The sequence below is a fragment of the Euleptes europaea genome, chromosome 3 (assembly GCF_029931775.1).
Source record: "Euleptes europaea isolate rEulEur1 chromosome 3, rEulEur1.hap1, whole genome shotgun sequence".
Taxonomy (NCBI): Eukaryota; Metazoa; Chordata; class Lepidosauria; order Squamata; family Sphaerodactylidae; genus Euleptes; species Euleptes europaea.
In genome coordinates, this window is record NC_079314.1 from 85,495,581 (window position 1) to 85,513,183 (window position 17,603).

At 40.9% G+C, this 17,603-nt stretch overlaps 1 protein-coding gene across 4 annotated transcripts in view; it reads left to right on the plus strand.

Annotated features, from left to right (window-relative positions):
* The first annotated feature begins 348 nt into the window (after positions 1–348).
* Positions 349–17,603, plus strand: part of ANO4 (anoctamin 4) — a 96,485-nt gene continuing 79,230 nt past the window's right edge. The window contains exons 1-3 of one of the 4 annotated variants that reach the window (XM_056845828.1): positions 349–547; positions 8,051–8,161; positions 16,034–16,170. In XM_056845828.1, the coding sequence (XP_056701806.1) occupies positions 478–547; positions 8,051–8,161; positions 16,034–16,170 (318 nt within the window). In that variant the 5' untranslated portion in view covers positions 349–477. Of the gene's footprint in view, positions 548–7,880; positions 8,162–16,033; positions 16,171–17,603 lie in introns of all 4 variants that reach the window. The other 3 variants (XM_056845825.1, XM_056845826.1, XM_056845827.1) reach the window with 3 other exon arrangements.

Sequence of the window (17,603 nt, forward strand, 5' to 3'; positions counted from 1 at the left end):
CTTTCATTGTTGTAAGTAGAGCCAAAGAAAGTTGTTCCTCATTTGAAGAAATGACATAACTTCAAATTTTTATTATTCTATTTTGCACAACTTCAATATTAACAATGATATCCAAGCCTGACAGAGTTGCGCATAGTGTAGCTAGGATAAATGTTCTTAAGTCTTTCTTCTTTATCCTCTTTCTTCCTAGAACCTAACAATTCATTTATTTCCCTCTTTTTAGGAATATGTTAAATTTCCTTCCTTCAAGGAACTCAGAGTGGTATTTTAATCTTCAGGTTTGTAATGTACTTGTTTAGAATTTGCCTTTTACATCTAACTGTTCCCCCCTTTTTGATAGGTATAAGCTTATCTATTCATGGGGCTGAAAAGCGTGTGCAGATCTACCAAAGGAGAAGTGCAGCAAGCCGTCAGTTATCCCAGCGTCCGTCTGTGGTTAGGCATTCTTCATTCCCACAAGCCAGAAGGTCAATAAAAATGGAGGCCTCATCTTCTGGATCTATTACATTAGCAGCTCCAATTGGAAAAACCGTAACTCATCAGCCAGGTAACAAAATATCAATTCCAGCATTTTCTCAGAGAGCTTTACGCAAATGATACATGCTATGAAATGCATTCATAACATCTGATCAAGCTTGCATGGAAATCAATCTATGGTTTGACGTCAATAGATTGATGTTCGCTCTGGCCTTTCTCAGTATGCTTGTTCACAGCTGCTGTGGCTATCACTCATCGAGAGCAAGAGATGAAACAGTTGGGTGTTTTGAGAGTAATAAAGAGATCACAGCCCATCTAAAATCCCCTAGTGAGAATTCTTTCCTAGCAGTTCAGAATATCTGGCATGCTTACACTGTCTGGCACCTATTCTTCCTAAACACTTGTACCAGCATAATCCTTTGAGATTAGGGCTGCCAGGTCCCCTCTCTCCTCTGGTGGGAGGCTATGGGGCTGCCGCTGCAGTTGGGATCGTGCGCTTGCGTGTGCGCACATGCCGCCTTGCAAGGGGCCTTTTCCTCTTAGTTTGAGTGGTAAAGCGGCCCTTTACCACTCAAACTAAGAGGAAAAGGCCCCTCGCAAAGCATCACTTCCAATTGTAAACCAGAAGGGCCGTGCGTGCGGTGTGCGCGCGCGTGTTCACATTCACTGCCGACCCTCAGGTGGTCGGCGGGCAGAGGGGCAAATTGTGAGATGCCATTGTCGCATCAACTCTCTTCTCTTTTTGCAGTACAAACAGTGTAATTTCTTTCACATTAGAGAAAGTTAATTGGAAGGGGGAGATTAATAACAAACTGAGTCCCTCCATGGCCTCTTACCTCAACACTGGTCTGCTCTCTCTAAAAAGCATCAATGCCAAATTATCTGTGGAGGGTCTTCAGAAGATCCCATCTGTATACTTTCACAATGGAGGGCACAAAGCAGTTGCTTAGTGGGTTCTTTTAGGTAACACTGAGCATTTTTGGCCATGAGGTAGTCAGCTGTGAGTATCTCTGTTTTTTTACTCTATATTGTGCATCACAAGCTGTTTTCATTCCGTGGGTGTGTACAAAATATGCTTTGTTAGTCTCCCAATTCCATTATTGGCCACCCATGCACATACGATGAATATTTCCCAAAGATTAATTCAAGATAGTTTTCAGGTGGGTAACTGGGTTGGTCTGCAATAGAAGAACAAGGATAGAAGCCTAGTACCTTAAAGACCATCAAGATTTCAGGCAGGTTGCCAACTTCCCGGTGGCACCTGGAGATCTCTCGCTATTACAACTGATCTCTAGGTGATCGAGATCAGTTCCCCTGGAGAAAATGGCTGCTTTGGAGGGTGGACTCTGTGACATTACACCCTGCTGAGGTCCCTCCCCTCACAAACCCCGCCCTCCCCAGGCTCCACCCCTAAAATCTTCAGATATTTCCCAATTCAGAGCCGGCAACCCTCTTTCTATGGCATAAACGTTCAAGAGTCAAAGTTCCTTTCTTCAGATAAGCAAAGGAAGCTTTGACTCTCGAAAGCTTATACCCTGGAAATCTTTTTGGTCTTTCAGGGAGTATTATGTGTACTTGGAACAGAAGACCTTCAGGTTTCTTCCATATGATTATCTAATTATCACATTTCCAACCAATTAATATCAAGGTTAATGAAACAATTTAGTACAAACCAAACAATTTTTCATCTGCTCAATCACAGTCTTTCAAATGGAGAAAAATGTTGCTTATCAAAATTGCTAACAAAATCAATTCATTCCCTTTTTTCGTCATGCGCTGGATTTAAAAATAAAATAAAATTTTAAAATAAAAAAATCTCTTTTGACCCGAGGTGACTCATCAGTCTATCTGTTACAAATTCTGAAGTGGCAGTTATTCTTCTCTTTGCTCCAAGGGCTCAGACTGACTTATTTGCTAGTGAATCTATTGGCCTAAACAGCTCCTGGCAAACTGTGGGCAGGAAGGTTTTTTTTTTTTTTTTATGAGGAATGTGCACCATTCAATTCAGCATTAAAAAGTATATGAGAGAAAAAGAGCTTTCATTTATCTGAAGCTGCAAAAGGACAGGAGTTGCAGGCTTAGAAGGACTGGGGAAGAAGATTTTGGATTAGAACTATAGTCTGGGGGCTATTAGACAATAACCCCAATTAAATTCCCTCTCTCACACCTGCAAACACACTCCCAAATAAAAAACAAGCATTGCTTATTTTTCCCTATTCTCCTGCCTATGGTCTCTATACTTCCTGAATTCAAGAGCTGGAGGGGAACTGCGTGGAGTAAGGGCATGAAATTTGTTGAATATAGGAGTGGTACATGATCCAACGAAATATGTGCAACCCCCCCCCACACACACACACACAATTTCAACAATTCAGTCACATTTAGGTGAACCTTCATTATGGAAAATGCTTGGGGATGTTGAGACAGAGTTCATTCCAGTGTAGTGTAGTGGTTAAAGTGTCAGACTAGGATCTGGGAAATCCAGGTTTGAATCCCCACTCGTGCCATAGAAGCTTGCTGGGTGACCTTGGGCCAGTCACATACTCTCAGCCAAACTTATCTCGCAGGGTTGTTGTGAGTATAAAACAAAGGAGAGGAGAATGATATAAACTGCTTTGAGTCCCCATTGGGGTAAAAGGTGGGATATAAATAAAGTTTAAAAAAAGAAAAGAAAATGACAGCTTTTGATATTTGACTAGAATACAGGACTCTGATGAAAAAGTCTTTTTTCCCCTTCTAACTGCTCTTGTTAGGAAGCTGGTTTGTTTATCTTTGGGGCTCCTGTGGTCTGTAGCATTCAGTAGCAGGCCTGAGGTGTTAATACTGATAACCTGATGCATAATATGATTGTCTCAAGCTTTCAGTTTCTTATTCAGCTTTTTAGAATTAAATTAAATCCTTGGAATAGTTGAAAGTTTTAAAAGGTAGGGGAAAACTTGTTTCCCCACCCCCCTATAATCATGGGTATTACCAGTAGGTATACACTGGAATCAACACACCTAGGGTCTCTATTTGATGTGACTTGCATTTGCTTCGTTTATAAGAAAAGACAATGTACTCTGGATGGACAATATCTTTATTCAGATGCATATTCACTTTATGTTCATGGTTCCTGAAAGGAATGCAGAATTCTGCATCCACATACAGGGTGTAAGTGTCTAAAGTGTAAATGCAAAACAACAAATAAACCTATTTTTTTAAGTCCATTGGAATTGATTGCACCAAACTGAAAAAGAAAATCTTCCCTGCCCTTCAGTTTAACAGAATATATCATCTTTAAAAATAAAAATAAAATAAAAAAAACATCATTGCTCAATGGCTTCAGCATACAATTTTTTTAGCAATTATTCTCCTAAATACATAAACCCAGTTCTAAAGTAATTCTTAATGCAACCTGATGCCCTAGTTGTTATAGGTGTGTTTATTGTTGTTATTATAATTACTCTTTTTATTGTTATTTTGTTGTTAGAATTGTTTGTGCTCAAGGCTGTTGTCATAAGAGCAGAGAATAAAAGAAAGAGTGCAATGTTTAATAGCTGGTATTGAGATATACACTGTATTGTTCTGGAAGACAATGCACATCAGTACCAGAGAGAATATGATCAAGATTTATAAAATTGAAAGTAATTTATGATGTCTAGGAATCTCATTTCTACAGCATGACTCGAGCATATGGAGAGCCAGCGTGGTGTAGTGGTTAGGAGTGGTGGACTCTAATCTGGAGAACTAGGTTTGATTCTCCACATGAACGGCGGACTCTGATCTGGTGAACTGGGTTGGTTTCCCCACTCCTACACATTAAGCCAGCTGGGTGACCTTGGGCTAGTCAACAGTTCTCTCCAAACTCTCAGCCCCACCTACCTCACAAGGTGTCTGTTGTGGGGAGAGGAAGGGAAGGAGATTGTAAGCTGCTTTGATTCTCCTTAAAAAAGAGAAAGTTGGCATATAAAAACCAACTCTTCTTCTTTACCCAGTCAATGTGTGGGTAGTTGAAGTCTCCCAGTATCATAACATTATCTACTTTAATCACTTTTCTTATTTCCTTCTCCATGTCAAGATCATCCACAAGGCTTTGAAAGCTTCAGAACCTAGCTGCTAATTGACAAACTTGGGTTGTGCTCTGATTGATGCATCTTTAGATTTGGACTCCCACTGGTGAAAATTCAGGATCTGAGCTGTGACAGGATAGGTATAATTCCCTAACAATGTAAAGATACTTGAATATGGATAGGAAATATGCCTATGATAGGTGAGAATATTGACACAGATCTGCTGATAGTAGCCAGGAGATAGGCAAATGATCCTTCCTAGGTTTATAATTGTACCACCTGGGAATTACATTTGCAAAGGAAATTTCAGTAGCTGTGATTATTTATCCTGCAAACCTGGGCCGTGGTTTGTGGCCAGAAAGGTGTGAAGGACTCTTCAGATTAAAAGGAGACTTGATCAAGATGTTCTTGGTGTATCTGGAAGTCAAGCTATTGCCTCCTAGAAGTGCTGTTTATCAGTTCTTTGTTCAAAAGCCATCCTTTAATATGCCTATAAATGTTTTTCCCCTCACTCCTGACATCTTAAAGGGTTCTTGGGACATATGGCAACTTACGGCCATTGGAATTTTGGATGCCTTTCTGTACCTGTGGTAGTAGCGTAAGCCAAAGGGTCTTGGGGGTGCACACTTCACTGGCCTTAGTGGGGGTAGCTGATTATGCAAGTGTAGGTTGGGGGAAGAATTAATCTTGGGGACTGTGTGCTATTTAGCCTGTTATCCACTTCACCTTCAGTTGCCTCGAGGGCTAAGGGAAACTGACCTGTTCTTTCTGAAGTGACTGCAAAAGTTGGCTCAGAGCCATCAGTTACCCTTCGCCCCTCTGGCTGCTTTGGACGGAAAGGAAGGGCTCAACCTTCTTTCACTTCTGAGTTAGCCGCTATGAGGTTGTTTGTGGTTCACCTCTCCATGCAAATGTTCTGAATTTTGTACATTTGTTTACTACAATACTATCTCTGCAGGCAGAACTATTAAAAAATTGGGCTGCCTAGACAGTACATTTTATATAAAGCCCTTTGCAAAAATGTCGTGGCTTTGTGAATTGTAAAATAGGTTTGTTTCTTTGAAGCAATGGGACAAGTTTGCTTTACTAGAACAGTGATGTTTTAGACCTTCTTCAGCACTGGTAGCTTGATGACTATATAGTCAGAGGGAGCACTTAATGTAGAATGAGAAGCATGTCCCTTGGCCTCTCCACCAATCTCAGAAGGGTTACCATTTGTACACATAATTTTTCTCTTTTTTTAAAAAAAAGAGACCTTTCCCCCCTAGTCTTCACAGGATTCAGGCTTTGATTTCCCCCCCCACACACACATACACATACACCAAAGGCTGAAGAAATTGTTTTCTTCATTGTAAAGTCACCATACTACCTCCAAGAGGAATCTGAAACAAGTATAGCTGAAGCAGAGATTTATTTGTTTGTTTATTTATTACATTTCTACCTCGCCCTCCCCAGCCAGATATTGGCAGATCTCCATGTATCAAGTGATTCTACATATTACAGCCAGCACAAAGATCGTTCATCATGCAGAAGTGGTCTTCTGCAGCCCCCTCCCAATAGTGTGTGTAATGTATTCTCCAGTATATCCCTACTGGCTAGTCTGTTTACACTTGTTGAAGTCTAAATATATTTGATATTAATTCAAGCCCTCAACATGTCTTCATCCTTTTTCAGGCATTGAATTACAGTGCATAGGGGGAAAACAATTTTTTTAAGTGGATTGTCAACATTGCACATCATTGCTTTTAAAAAAAGCATTTTAGCAATAATGTGTCTGTTTTGCATGTGTAAGATTTAGGACATGGATTGTCTACCTATGTTGTTTTCTATGACTTGATATAAGCAGTGCAACTCATGCAGTTCATGTATATGCATCATGGTGACCTCTTCAACATGCTCTATAATGCTGCAGCAATTCATAGCAAATTGGCATGTTGACCTTTGTGCAATATCAGATGGGTGAAATTATGTGCTCTGGCTTCCTGCTTTCAAATTCTCATATAAGTCACAGGCTGCGCCTTTTTTTTTTTTTTTTGCTTATTTCCTTGTTTTGTTTTGTTTTAGTGTTGCCATAGATGAAATGGATATTTGATTCTTGTTCTTTCCATATTGTTTACATGTGGGAATGAGTTTGAGATTGCCATGGTAAAAAGAAGCACTGTGTGATTCAGACAGATGTGTCTACAGTCCAGTTAAAACTGCTTGGAGTAAAGCCAGATTGTACCCTACTGCAGACAGCAGCTCTGTCAGGCAGACTTATGAATTCCATGGCAATGTTATCTTTAAACAACCAAATGTACGGTATATGTTAAAAGAAAGAACCACATAGACTTTAGCACTGAAAACAACGCATAAAATTTTATTCAATATGCTGCTAGTGATGTTATTAGCATTTAAGATTACAAAGTCCTAGAAGTCATTTTTCAATGCAAAATCAAAATCTATTATCTATTCTATCTATTCTATAAGACACAAGCAACAAGCAATGATTTGTTTTAACTTTGAAGTGGCAATAAATTTTCACCCATCTCTTGCAGCTTCTACAAACAAATCTGACCTTAATCCAATTCCTGCTCACCTGCATAGTAAAGAGTTTACTGCAGGAGGTCAAAAATTACACAAGAAAACATGTATATATGTCTGATTACATGTTAATTAAAAATACAGGATTTCTACATGCAGGGAAACTGCAATGAACAGGAGTCTGAAGTTAATTGGTATTACCAATTAAGTGACCAGACCCAAACAAGACCTTTGAGCGAGCCAGAAGAGAGATTTAGCACTGCAAAGGTCCTATAAAGGCTTGTGTTTCAAGAAGGGATGCTCAGAGACTGTTAAAACTAAAATAGATTTGTCATAATAAATGTTCACAGATTCTTCATTCTCCCTTACTTCACAAGAATGAATTTGGCTTGAAGGTTTTTCTTTGTTTCGGCTGCCAAACTGTTTCTGGAGCATCCATGTGACACTGTGGTCTAACTGTGCTCCATCCTCAGTACACTCTTTCCAAAACCTGCTTTGCTCCAATCATTTTGGGAAGAGAGAAGTCTGAGTGCATTCCCATGTTGTCTAGAAGAGAAGGTGCACACTTTCAAAGCACCTGTCCACATCGGCACCATTTTCCTTCTGTCAGCCCTTTGTGGCTGCCATTTTTTCCAGCCACAGTACAGGAGGACTTTTTGAAGTAATTGCTATAGTGCTATAAAGTTATAGCGCTATACAATTTACTGATAGTTTTAAAAGCCCTCAAAAAGCCATTTAGTGGCACAGTAGAGAAAACATACGTAGGGGAAATGGTGGCTGTTAGAGGAAAGTGTGCAGGTGACTCCAATGTGGATGTTTATGCATTTGCAGTGGCAATGGATGCAAAATGGAGAATCCTTGGCCTGTGGGTGCAGCCTCCCTCGCATTATACAGAAGCCAAAGTCTAGGTAGCTTTAGCAGCATTGCTTCTGTCCCATCCATCTTTGCTGGAGTCGCTATTAAAATATTGCAAACTCCGCCAATCTCTTCAATTTCTTTAGAAGGAAGAGAGCATTGTCAAGGTCACCAGCTGGAAACGCAAATACCAATAAGGCTTGACGTTCAGAAGAGAGATGTGGACTTTTCAGAAATTCTTAATGCAATACAAGAAAGTAAGTTACTGTGTGGGTCTCAAATTTTTAACATTATGCAACACAAGAGATTATGCAACACAAGAGATTATGCAACACCTGCTAAAATTTAAAGGAAAAACCACTACAACATGTGCAAAATAGATCCCAATAAGTCAGTTCAATTAGTATTCTTATATCACGGAATAGATCACGGATCTATCACGGAATAGATCCAGTGTTCAGATTAATGCAATAAGAAAAAAATAGTTGTGGATAAATTGTCAGGCAATTAACTTGGCTATTTTCCTAGTATGACATTTGCATGCCGATCAGGTGGAATCTTTTATGGGCTGACTTCTTATTTTGACTCTTTATACTGTGAAAACTGATGAAGAGAATTTAAATAAATTTGCTAGGCTGTTTTCATTCTAGTTTTTTTTGTTTGGGTGCAAAAAATTATTATTATTTTTTGTTAGATGTAAGGAGAATATAAGAGTTAAATTATATAATGTCACCAGACACAGCCAAGCAAACATATGCCATGTTATTTTACTTTCCATTCTCTCCTTTTCAGAACTAATCTGTACTTTTATTTTGTATAATATTTATTACGGTCAATTGACCAGTCTCACGTAAAATTCTAATCTGTACTAATCTGTATATACTTCAAATTTGCTTCCTCTTCCTGAAATTGTGAGACTTGGGTTTTCACTTAAAGAAATTTAGAAATGGATATTTATGTAATTTATATATCCTGATTAATTTTATGCCATAAAAGGAAAACTCTTGAAAGAAGGCCCAGGAGAAGACAAATTTAGCATTGGCTAATATAAAGAGTAGTGAATTACGGAGAAAAATGGCACTATATTTTTGTCCTGTGGTTCAGACCATTTTTATTTTGCTAGAATGCCTTATGGCAATTATAGTTCAATATACAAAGTTGCTGAAGTATGCCACGCACAAATTGAATATAACATAGGCTGTGCCCTGACTTACCAATTAAATGACCTCTGTTCAAGGAAAAGGCTGTTGGAGGGAAATCAGTTTGATAATGCTTGAACAAGTAAATTGTAAGCAAGCATTTACATCAGTTTGGATCCAAAGTAATCTTCCTTTGTGGTTGTTTTTCATGAGAGGAAGAATATATATCTATACATTAGGAAGACCTCATGCTAGTTGGGGAACCACACAAGGACTTTGTATCACACATGATTAACATCTTTTGCATCCCAGATGCACACTGGCTCATTTCTGTTTGTGATCATAGGATGCAGGGAGAAGCAGCTGTAATAGGGTTGCCACTTACCCAGTGGATTCAAAACAAGGAACAGCACGCACAATATTTCAGCATATACAAAATTTATAGAAAAGGAACTATATTGAAGCACCTAACTAACTAGCTTATCTAATGACATGCAATATATAAACAAACGTACAAAGTGCTACTGAACAACAAATATGTACAAATATTTGTATACTTACCCAGTGGAGGCAGGCATTCTTCTGCTTTCACTGCCACCCTCCAGTCAGCAGGAGGGGAAACACTGGTGTATGTGGTGAGATGTCACCCAGAAAACCCAGAAGTGACATCACAGGTGAAGATCACAGAGTTCAGGGAATTCCTGGAGCATCACAGTGTGACTGTGGTGTCACTTCTGGGTTTTTTCTGGAAGTGATGTCATGACACATGTGACACTGTTGCCCCCCCCCCCAAAGGTTCTGCCCCACAAATGTTCCTTATATTTGCGGGTGCCAGACTGGAAATCCTAGGCTGTAGCTTCCCCTACACACTGTTTCTGCATACCCAAACCGACCCAAAGAGTTGCTGTTGGCTCCATTGTGAAAATTATGTGTAGCTATGTAAGAAATGTGTTTTTCAAAATGAAGCCAGTAGTGGCTCCATGAGGTAGTTTGAGGACACAAAAACAGCAGTGGGGGAGGAGCTACAGCTGCTTATCTCTGCATACTTTTGTTGCAAATAGAAAAGAGCTGGTGTGCATTTGGGAGGCACAAAACTCCCATTACACCTGTGATACAAACTCTGCATGTTGTTCCACAGCAAACACAAGGACATTGCAATGTGTAGATGGATCCTGAGTGGGCCTTTCCATGGGTCCAGAGTATATGGTTGCCGACAGCCTGGATGTTGCCAGTATTAATGAGTGAGGTCATACACAATTATTGTGTGAGCATTAAGATAGTTATGTTTTAATTAACTATTTTTCTCTCAAGATGGGCTATTCAGCAGAAGTGAGTTAATAAAGGAGAAATGAAGCATCTGAATGGAGTACAAACAAAAACCCTGTTAAAAAAAAACCTTGGAGAGCACTGCGGACATTCCAGAAAAGAAACAGCTAACAATTTTCAAAGCTAATAAAATCTACTCCATGAAAGGGAAAGTTGTATATAAACATTTGAGAGAAATGCACAGGCAGCCACAAAAATCCTATGAAAGAGGTGTTGACAGCAGCATTTTATAAAACAAATAGCTAGCAATTTACAAAGTTAGTAGAACATAGTGAAAGCAAGAATTATACCCCCCCCAAAAAACCAGACAAAACCAGAATCCATTAAAAACATGAAAGTATATTCATATACTACTCTCCTTCAAGGAGAATGACACTTTATTTAATTTATAGCAAAACCAATTGTCTGTACTTGTAGCCAGCCCAAAGCTACAGAAATAGATCTATGTTGATTCTACTGGGGCACTTAATTTATTGAGGAGGGGAGTGAGGTGGGATTAGTGCTGCGAGCCCCAGCTGCCAATCTGCCAGAAGGAACTGGGACTCAAGGAGAGGCATACTGGTGTTGTGCCAGTGCACAATTTCACTTCCCCAAAAAATCCCCAGAAGTGACATCATTATGTTGGGGGTGACCCTCTAGGATTCATCCCGAACTGCACAGTTTTCGGTGAATCCTAAAGCATTGCCCTGGAGTAATGACATCACTTCCCAGTGCAATGCTAGCATGCCCCCTCCATTTTCCCCCTGCTGGCCTGTGATGCACCAGTGGGTCAGGGTAACCTAGCTCACCTTAGACAGGATCTAACAACAACCAAAGTAGGAACAAAATAGATACACGGCACTTTTTCTATACTTTTTCATGTTCATAGTTTTTCCCTCCCTGGAATTGTTTTATCTTGCTGCAGCATCAGCCTCAAGTTGCTGAACAATAAAAACCCTAGCAACTCAGCAGCATCTGCTGCTGTTTAAAAAAAAAAAAATCTCGGTGAATATCTGCTTTCTTTTTACATCCTGGTCTGCTGACCTTGCAGTGCCAGCCTCCTCTGAATGCAAATCAAGAAACAATATAACACAGAAATGAATACTCCATTAAAAAAAATTCTATTAAAACGGTGGCCTTGCGAACTCTGGCTCATATAATTCTGAATCTGTTTATTATAAAGAACATATTTAACAATATTCAACATTAACCTAAACTTTTAATATTTCTATTTAAACACATTTTACATAATCCAGTTTTAAAATGCTGTTGTACAGAATGTGGTTGTCACAAAACATATCAGTTGAGAACGCTGAGTAAGTTCTGTAAATGGATACTGTGATTCCCGTGCTCATGTTGGCTGGACAATGGGATGCTACATTAGATAAAAACTGCTATCTGCAATATCTGTATATTGCTTATCTCACATCTATAGTTTTCCATTTGGTCATGGGCACTGGATGAAGAGATCTGAAGCAACATCTCACCTTCACTTCCATTATTAGAAAGATGTTCATCAAGATGACACTGCTTGGTTCTGCTCACATGAGTGTCATGGATGATGAGCTACAGCGGAGAAGAGAGTTGGCAGCTCCGGGTTTGGAAATTCCTGGAGATCTGAGGGTGGAGTCTAGGGAGGAGAGGCACATCAATAGGGTAAAATGCTATATAGTCCATCCTCCGTTTTCTCCAGGGGAACTGATCTTTGTAGTCTGGAGATTAATTGTAATTCCAGGAGATCGCCTTGCCCCACCTGGTGGTTCGCAGCCCTAGAAGAGTGGTGGGGACAAGACACCTTCCACCACCACACCCTTCAGGGATCCTTCCATTAGGGATCCTGCTAATGTATATCACTGCTAGAGTGTAACCAAGATAGATTTTTTTCCTGGAAAATGTTTCTGTATAAAGGACTAGCAATATGCCCAGCAGGATGACAGAGGCCAGGGCACTCTATTCCCTGCTCTGGGCAATGCTTGAGTCATAAAATTGGAACCCATACAATACACAACAGTCTCTCCAGGACATTCCTTTCAATTTGCCTCCCTGGGCTCTTCCCTGTTTACCTGAAGGAGCCACGAGGCTGTAGTTGGTAAGTTACTATTATGCCCTCCTACAATGTTGTAGATTCATGTATTTCACAACTTTGTATCCTTAACCAGGTGGTTTCCTTTGGATGGTTTCCCCATAGTTTCTTTTCCCTACTGAATTAGTTATAATACAAATGTTATGATTTTTAAAGCATTTTTCTGTTGATCTTTCCAAGTCTATATCCTATCAACAGAATTTAGCATATTTGGGTTATGTATATTCAGTGCAGTGGAATGGATGAAATAGTTACAGTGGGTGGCACAGTTATGTCTACAAAAAGGGCTTTTAAATACCAAAACATTAAGTAAAAAGAAGAAGCAAATTAACTTCTGGAATGGATTCTTCAAATAAAATAACTAAAAAACTTCTAAAAATGTTTCAGTGTTATTGCCATGTAGAAAATTTGGACAAAAGTACTGTTTTCATATAGGTAAAAAACTTGGTTCCACATTCCCTCAGTCAATGCATCAGAATCCACAAGAATGGAAAGGTTACTTAATTTCATACAGCTATGGTTCTATTAAAGACAAATACCACAGTACAAAATGATACGGATTTTGTGCTACAATCTTTCTTCTACTGCAGACCAATTTTAACAGACAATCTCTGGGTCAAACTTGTAATAACGGGCTCCACAAATGGATTTGCACTGTGTTTTTAAAATGGAGATAGCATCCATGTGGAGCACTGATTTTGATTAGGATTGCTGTATGGGAGGAAAGGAGATAAATTAAGACTTCACTTTAAACTACTACTTCCATTGTTAAGAGAGGATATCATTTTCCTTCCAGGGCTAATAACAGGGAGGACCAACTTTGAGCAGTGAAATAGTGCAAGGGATGGTTTCATGCCCCTTTACCCTCCACACTGTGGCACATCCAAATTGTCCAGTACAGTTGCTATTTCCATTTCAAAAACACTGGAAAGTTAGGCTCATGGACAGGGGTGGACTGGCCATTATGTCTACAAAGACATTTCCCGGTGGACCAATGTCCTACCCCACACCTGGGATGACCTTCCCCCATTGGCAGAAGGGCTGCCACAGCCCTCATACAGCAAGGGAGAGGTGGTGCCTACCTGGCCCTCATGCAGCAGTCACAAAGCGAGGGGAATGCAGCTTTCATATGGCCCTTGCACAGGGAGGGCAAGGCAGCATTCATACAGTGAGGAGGAGACCGGCACCCACCTTGCCCTTGCAATGCCTTCACACAGCCCTGGAAGCATTGCCAAACAGCTCTTGTGTGTCTTGCCTGGCCCCGATCCTTACATGACTCACCTAGGAGGCAGTGCCAGTCCAGTTGGGTGGGCATGCTGCCTCGTGCTTCCTCCCTTCTTTTAGTGGGCAGGGCCAGGCAGGCCAGTGACTGGGCAGGCAGATTGCCTCTTCCTTCCTCCCTCCTTTGGGGGTGGCAGGGCAGGCTGGGGGGGCCTGTTCCAGGGTGAGGGTTATCTGGGTCTAAATCAGGGGTGGGGAACCTTTTTTCTGCCAAGGGCCATTTGGATATTTATAACACCATTCACGGGCCGCACATTCTGGCCCTGCCCCTTTTAACCCCTCCATTGTTGCTGCTTCTGCCCCTAGCCCTCTTGTAATACAGAGGAAATAGGTTTCTCCACAGCCCAGGTGGGAAAGGGTTAACATAGTTTCTTGGGCGGTCCTAGCAGCTCCATAGCTAACGACTCTTCTGCAAGGGGGAAAGAAGGTTCCTTTTCTCGGCAAAACAAACTCACATCCGCCTTAAATAGAGGATATTCCTGGCTGCGGGAGGGGGCGGATCGCCAGTCTTAGATCCTTGTGAGCTAGAGATCTGCCAGGACCCACAAAGGGCCAGACCAAATGAGTTCGCGGGCCTTATACGGCCCCCGGGCCTGACGTTCCCCACCTCTGGTCTAAATGCTGCATCCCTGGTATTGCTAAAATTTTGCAGTAGCAATCTATAGCTCTGAACATAAGGGAAAGACTCTTGTGGAATTCTTCTGGGAATTGTGGGGTTGAGGGTTTGTACATCAGATCCCTGAATAGTGGAAATATATGAAACCCAGATTTACAATGAGACCGCTGATGGAAGCTTTTGCTGGCATAAGATAACATTAGGCCTGTGGAATATGAAAATGCAAACAGGCCTACTTCCGTAGAGATTTGGGTCACTGCGCTTCATTAAATCCTCAGCAACTCCGTAATTGCATGTGATATTTCCAGTTTCTATTGGGTTTCATGTAACTTGTAACATGATGATACCTTTCCCGTAATAGTGGCGGGGGGGGGGGGGACAACTAAAAATAATTTCAACAGATGCTGCAACTAGAAGGGAAGTCTTAAGTTAGATCAATATTCTGCAGATGTGTGGTTGTAGGTACCTGCACCATGACTGGAGATCTCAGTGAGACTGGGTGTGACATGGCATGTTTCACATTTTCACACTTGCACACATTCAAAGTAATAATAAAAAGGGGTCTTGTAGTTCTTTAAAGACTAACAAATGTATTGAAGTATAAGGTGCCACAAGATTCCTTTTTGTTACAACAGACTAACATGGTTACCCCACTAGAATTTGTAACATAATAATGTCACTTTGAACTAACCGTATGCCTAGACAGTTATGCCCAAAACAAAAATTGATGTATCATGATATGTCTATGGATTTGTATCTACAAGGCTATTTTAACTATTGCTACATTTTAGACTGGTGGATATTAAACATCATCTGAATAAACACTGAAAATCTTTGACTTTTTTAAAGAAGGAAAAATATAAAAGTATTAAAGTAAGACTATAGAATCAATGCAAATAGTCTAATAAAAATGGTGTAATATACTTACCAGGCATTAGAATTCAGTGCTATGTTGGGATTTTGTTAAATGTGTTTTAATAGGTTTAAGTCTTACACAGAATTTGAAAACAAATCTTTGCAAACTATCCTGGAACTACTGAGAAGATGAATGATTCCTACTGGGGATTATGAAGCTACTTAGTTACCGATTGGTGTGACTATAGGTTACAGAGGATGTGTAGTTGTGCACATGAATTATCTCCTCCTCCAGTTGTGGCTGCTGTGCACATGTATAATCCAGCCTGGTGTAGTGGTTAAGAGAAGCAAGCTCCAATCTGGAAAAACGGGTTTGATTCCCCACTCCTACACATGAAGCCTGCTGGGTGACCTTGGACCAATCACAGTTCTCTCATAACTCTCTCTTGGCCCCACCTGCCTCACTATTGTGTCTGTTGTGGGGAGAGGAAAGGCTTGTGATTGTAAGCCACTTTGAGGCTCGTTAGAGAAAAGCGGGGTAGAGAAAAGTGGGATATAGAACCAACTCTTCTTCTGTTGCCTCACTCTTCTCTGTGGCTGATTCAGGGATGTACAAGCTGCCATATGCGTGTGGAGCCTGTCACAGCACAACACCTCTTGACCTGTTATATACAGCAGCACTATTGTATGTGCAAATCTTCCATTTTAAAATGATTTTTATATGTTTTGAAGTGTATTGGATAAACATAGTTAATAAGGGAATATTCGTCCTAAGATTTTCTTCCGTTATGGTAGGTAACGCCAACATTGTTGCTTACAGCATTCATGTTTAATTTTTGTTGCTGTTTAGTAGCCAAGGACGTCAATATTTTCTTTGATGAGTTAGAAGGAGTAACCAGCCCTTCCAAAGATGATGATTCTTTGCTTCACCATGGCAACCTAACTAGTACTTCAGAAGACACTAGCAGACTGGAGGCGGTGGGAGAGGTAAGAACCTTATATGCATAATTTGTCTGTGGTTCTTTGGTAATGGCATTCAAGGGACCTTTCATTTTACAATGATGTGCAGATGCTTAAAAATAACTTCTCAAGTGCATATGTAAAACTGAAATGTCATAAAATTCAAGTGCCTTCACACTTTTCTTATTACTCTATACAAAGACGCTTTCAGATCTGTCTCAAATTGGGGATGGGCTATGGATCAATAGTTTAGGGCATATATTGTATACAGGGAGTCCCAAATTCAGTCCCCGGAATCTCTAGTTAAAGGGTGTCAGATAGCAGGTGTTAGGAAAGACCTTTTTCTGCCTGAGACCCTACAGAGCAGCTGCCAGTCAACGTAGAAAACACTTAGCTAGATAGATCAAAGGCCTGCATTAGACAGCTTCAACAGAAATAAAACAAGCATTCCCATCTTTTGTGTCCAAAATAAGCTATGCATGGAGAGGAATGTGTGATGTATTGTATTGGGATGCAGCAAGAGGTTTTCCAGATCTGAAGGTATTAAATGTATTCCTTTCACAGCATGCCCTATTTCTGTGCTGGCTGCGTTGCTGGGTGTACATATTAGTTTTTTGAGAACCCAACTAGGTTGTGATGTTTAACACTTGGCCATCATGTGAACTTGCAGTCATATAGCAGCTGTGAGTTCCCTGTGGGAACTCAATTCCAGTTGTTGCAGGTGCTGATTCAGACTGGCACCATGGCACAGTGAGGAGGGGCTTCAGCCTGCCTCCCTGTGCTGTTTTCCCAACCTGAAATAACCCAAGGGGGCTTTTTTTGTGCCTTGTTGGGAGGTTGCAAAGGTGTTTCCTGAGTTCCTTTAAGTCTTGAGGTTTGTTTCAAGCATTGAATGAACTTTCTTTCACCTTGATAACCTAACCTGCCTATCAAGGGATGTGTGTGGTTTGGAACTTAAAATGATTAAATCAAGATAATAGGATTTGATAGGGGGTGGCAGGGAGGAGGCACTGCGGCATCTCCTAACCCATTTCCTGGGCGCCGACAGCTTGAAAAAAGCCTTTTAAAAGCTTTTAAAATTTTAAATGGGGCTTTTCATAGAGAACAGTAAGGCTGCACCTGCTAAAAGCCGTTCTCGCCACTGGCATGGCGGGCTGAAAGGGGACAGGGAGCTGCCTAACAGCAGCTCCTCCCCCCAGCATGCCCCAGGAACACCCCTGGGGATGCCGAAATGCCCCCTGGAATGCTGGCTCGGGACTTTAAGATGGTGGGATGCCAGTGGAAGGCCTGGCTGGCATCTCAGGGTGGTGCTGGAGCACCAGAAGACCAGTGTCTGGGTCTCCCCGCCGGCATTGGGGCCACTTACAGCGTGGGGGCCCCCAACGCTGGTGTAGCCTCTTCCTGGCTGCCTGAGGACTTTCATCCTCAGAAGTCAGGAATGCGCTGTTAGTCTTGCAGTG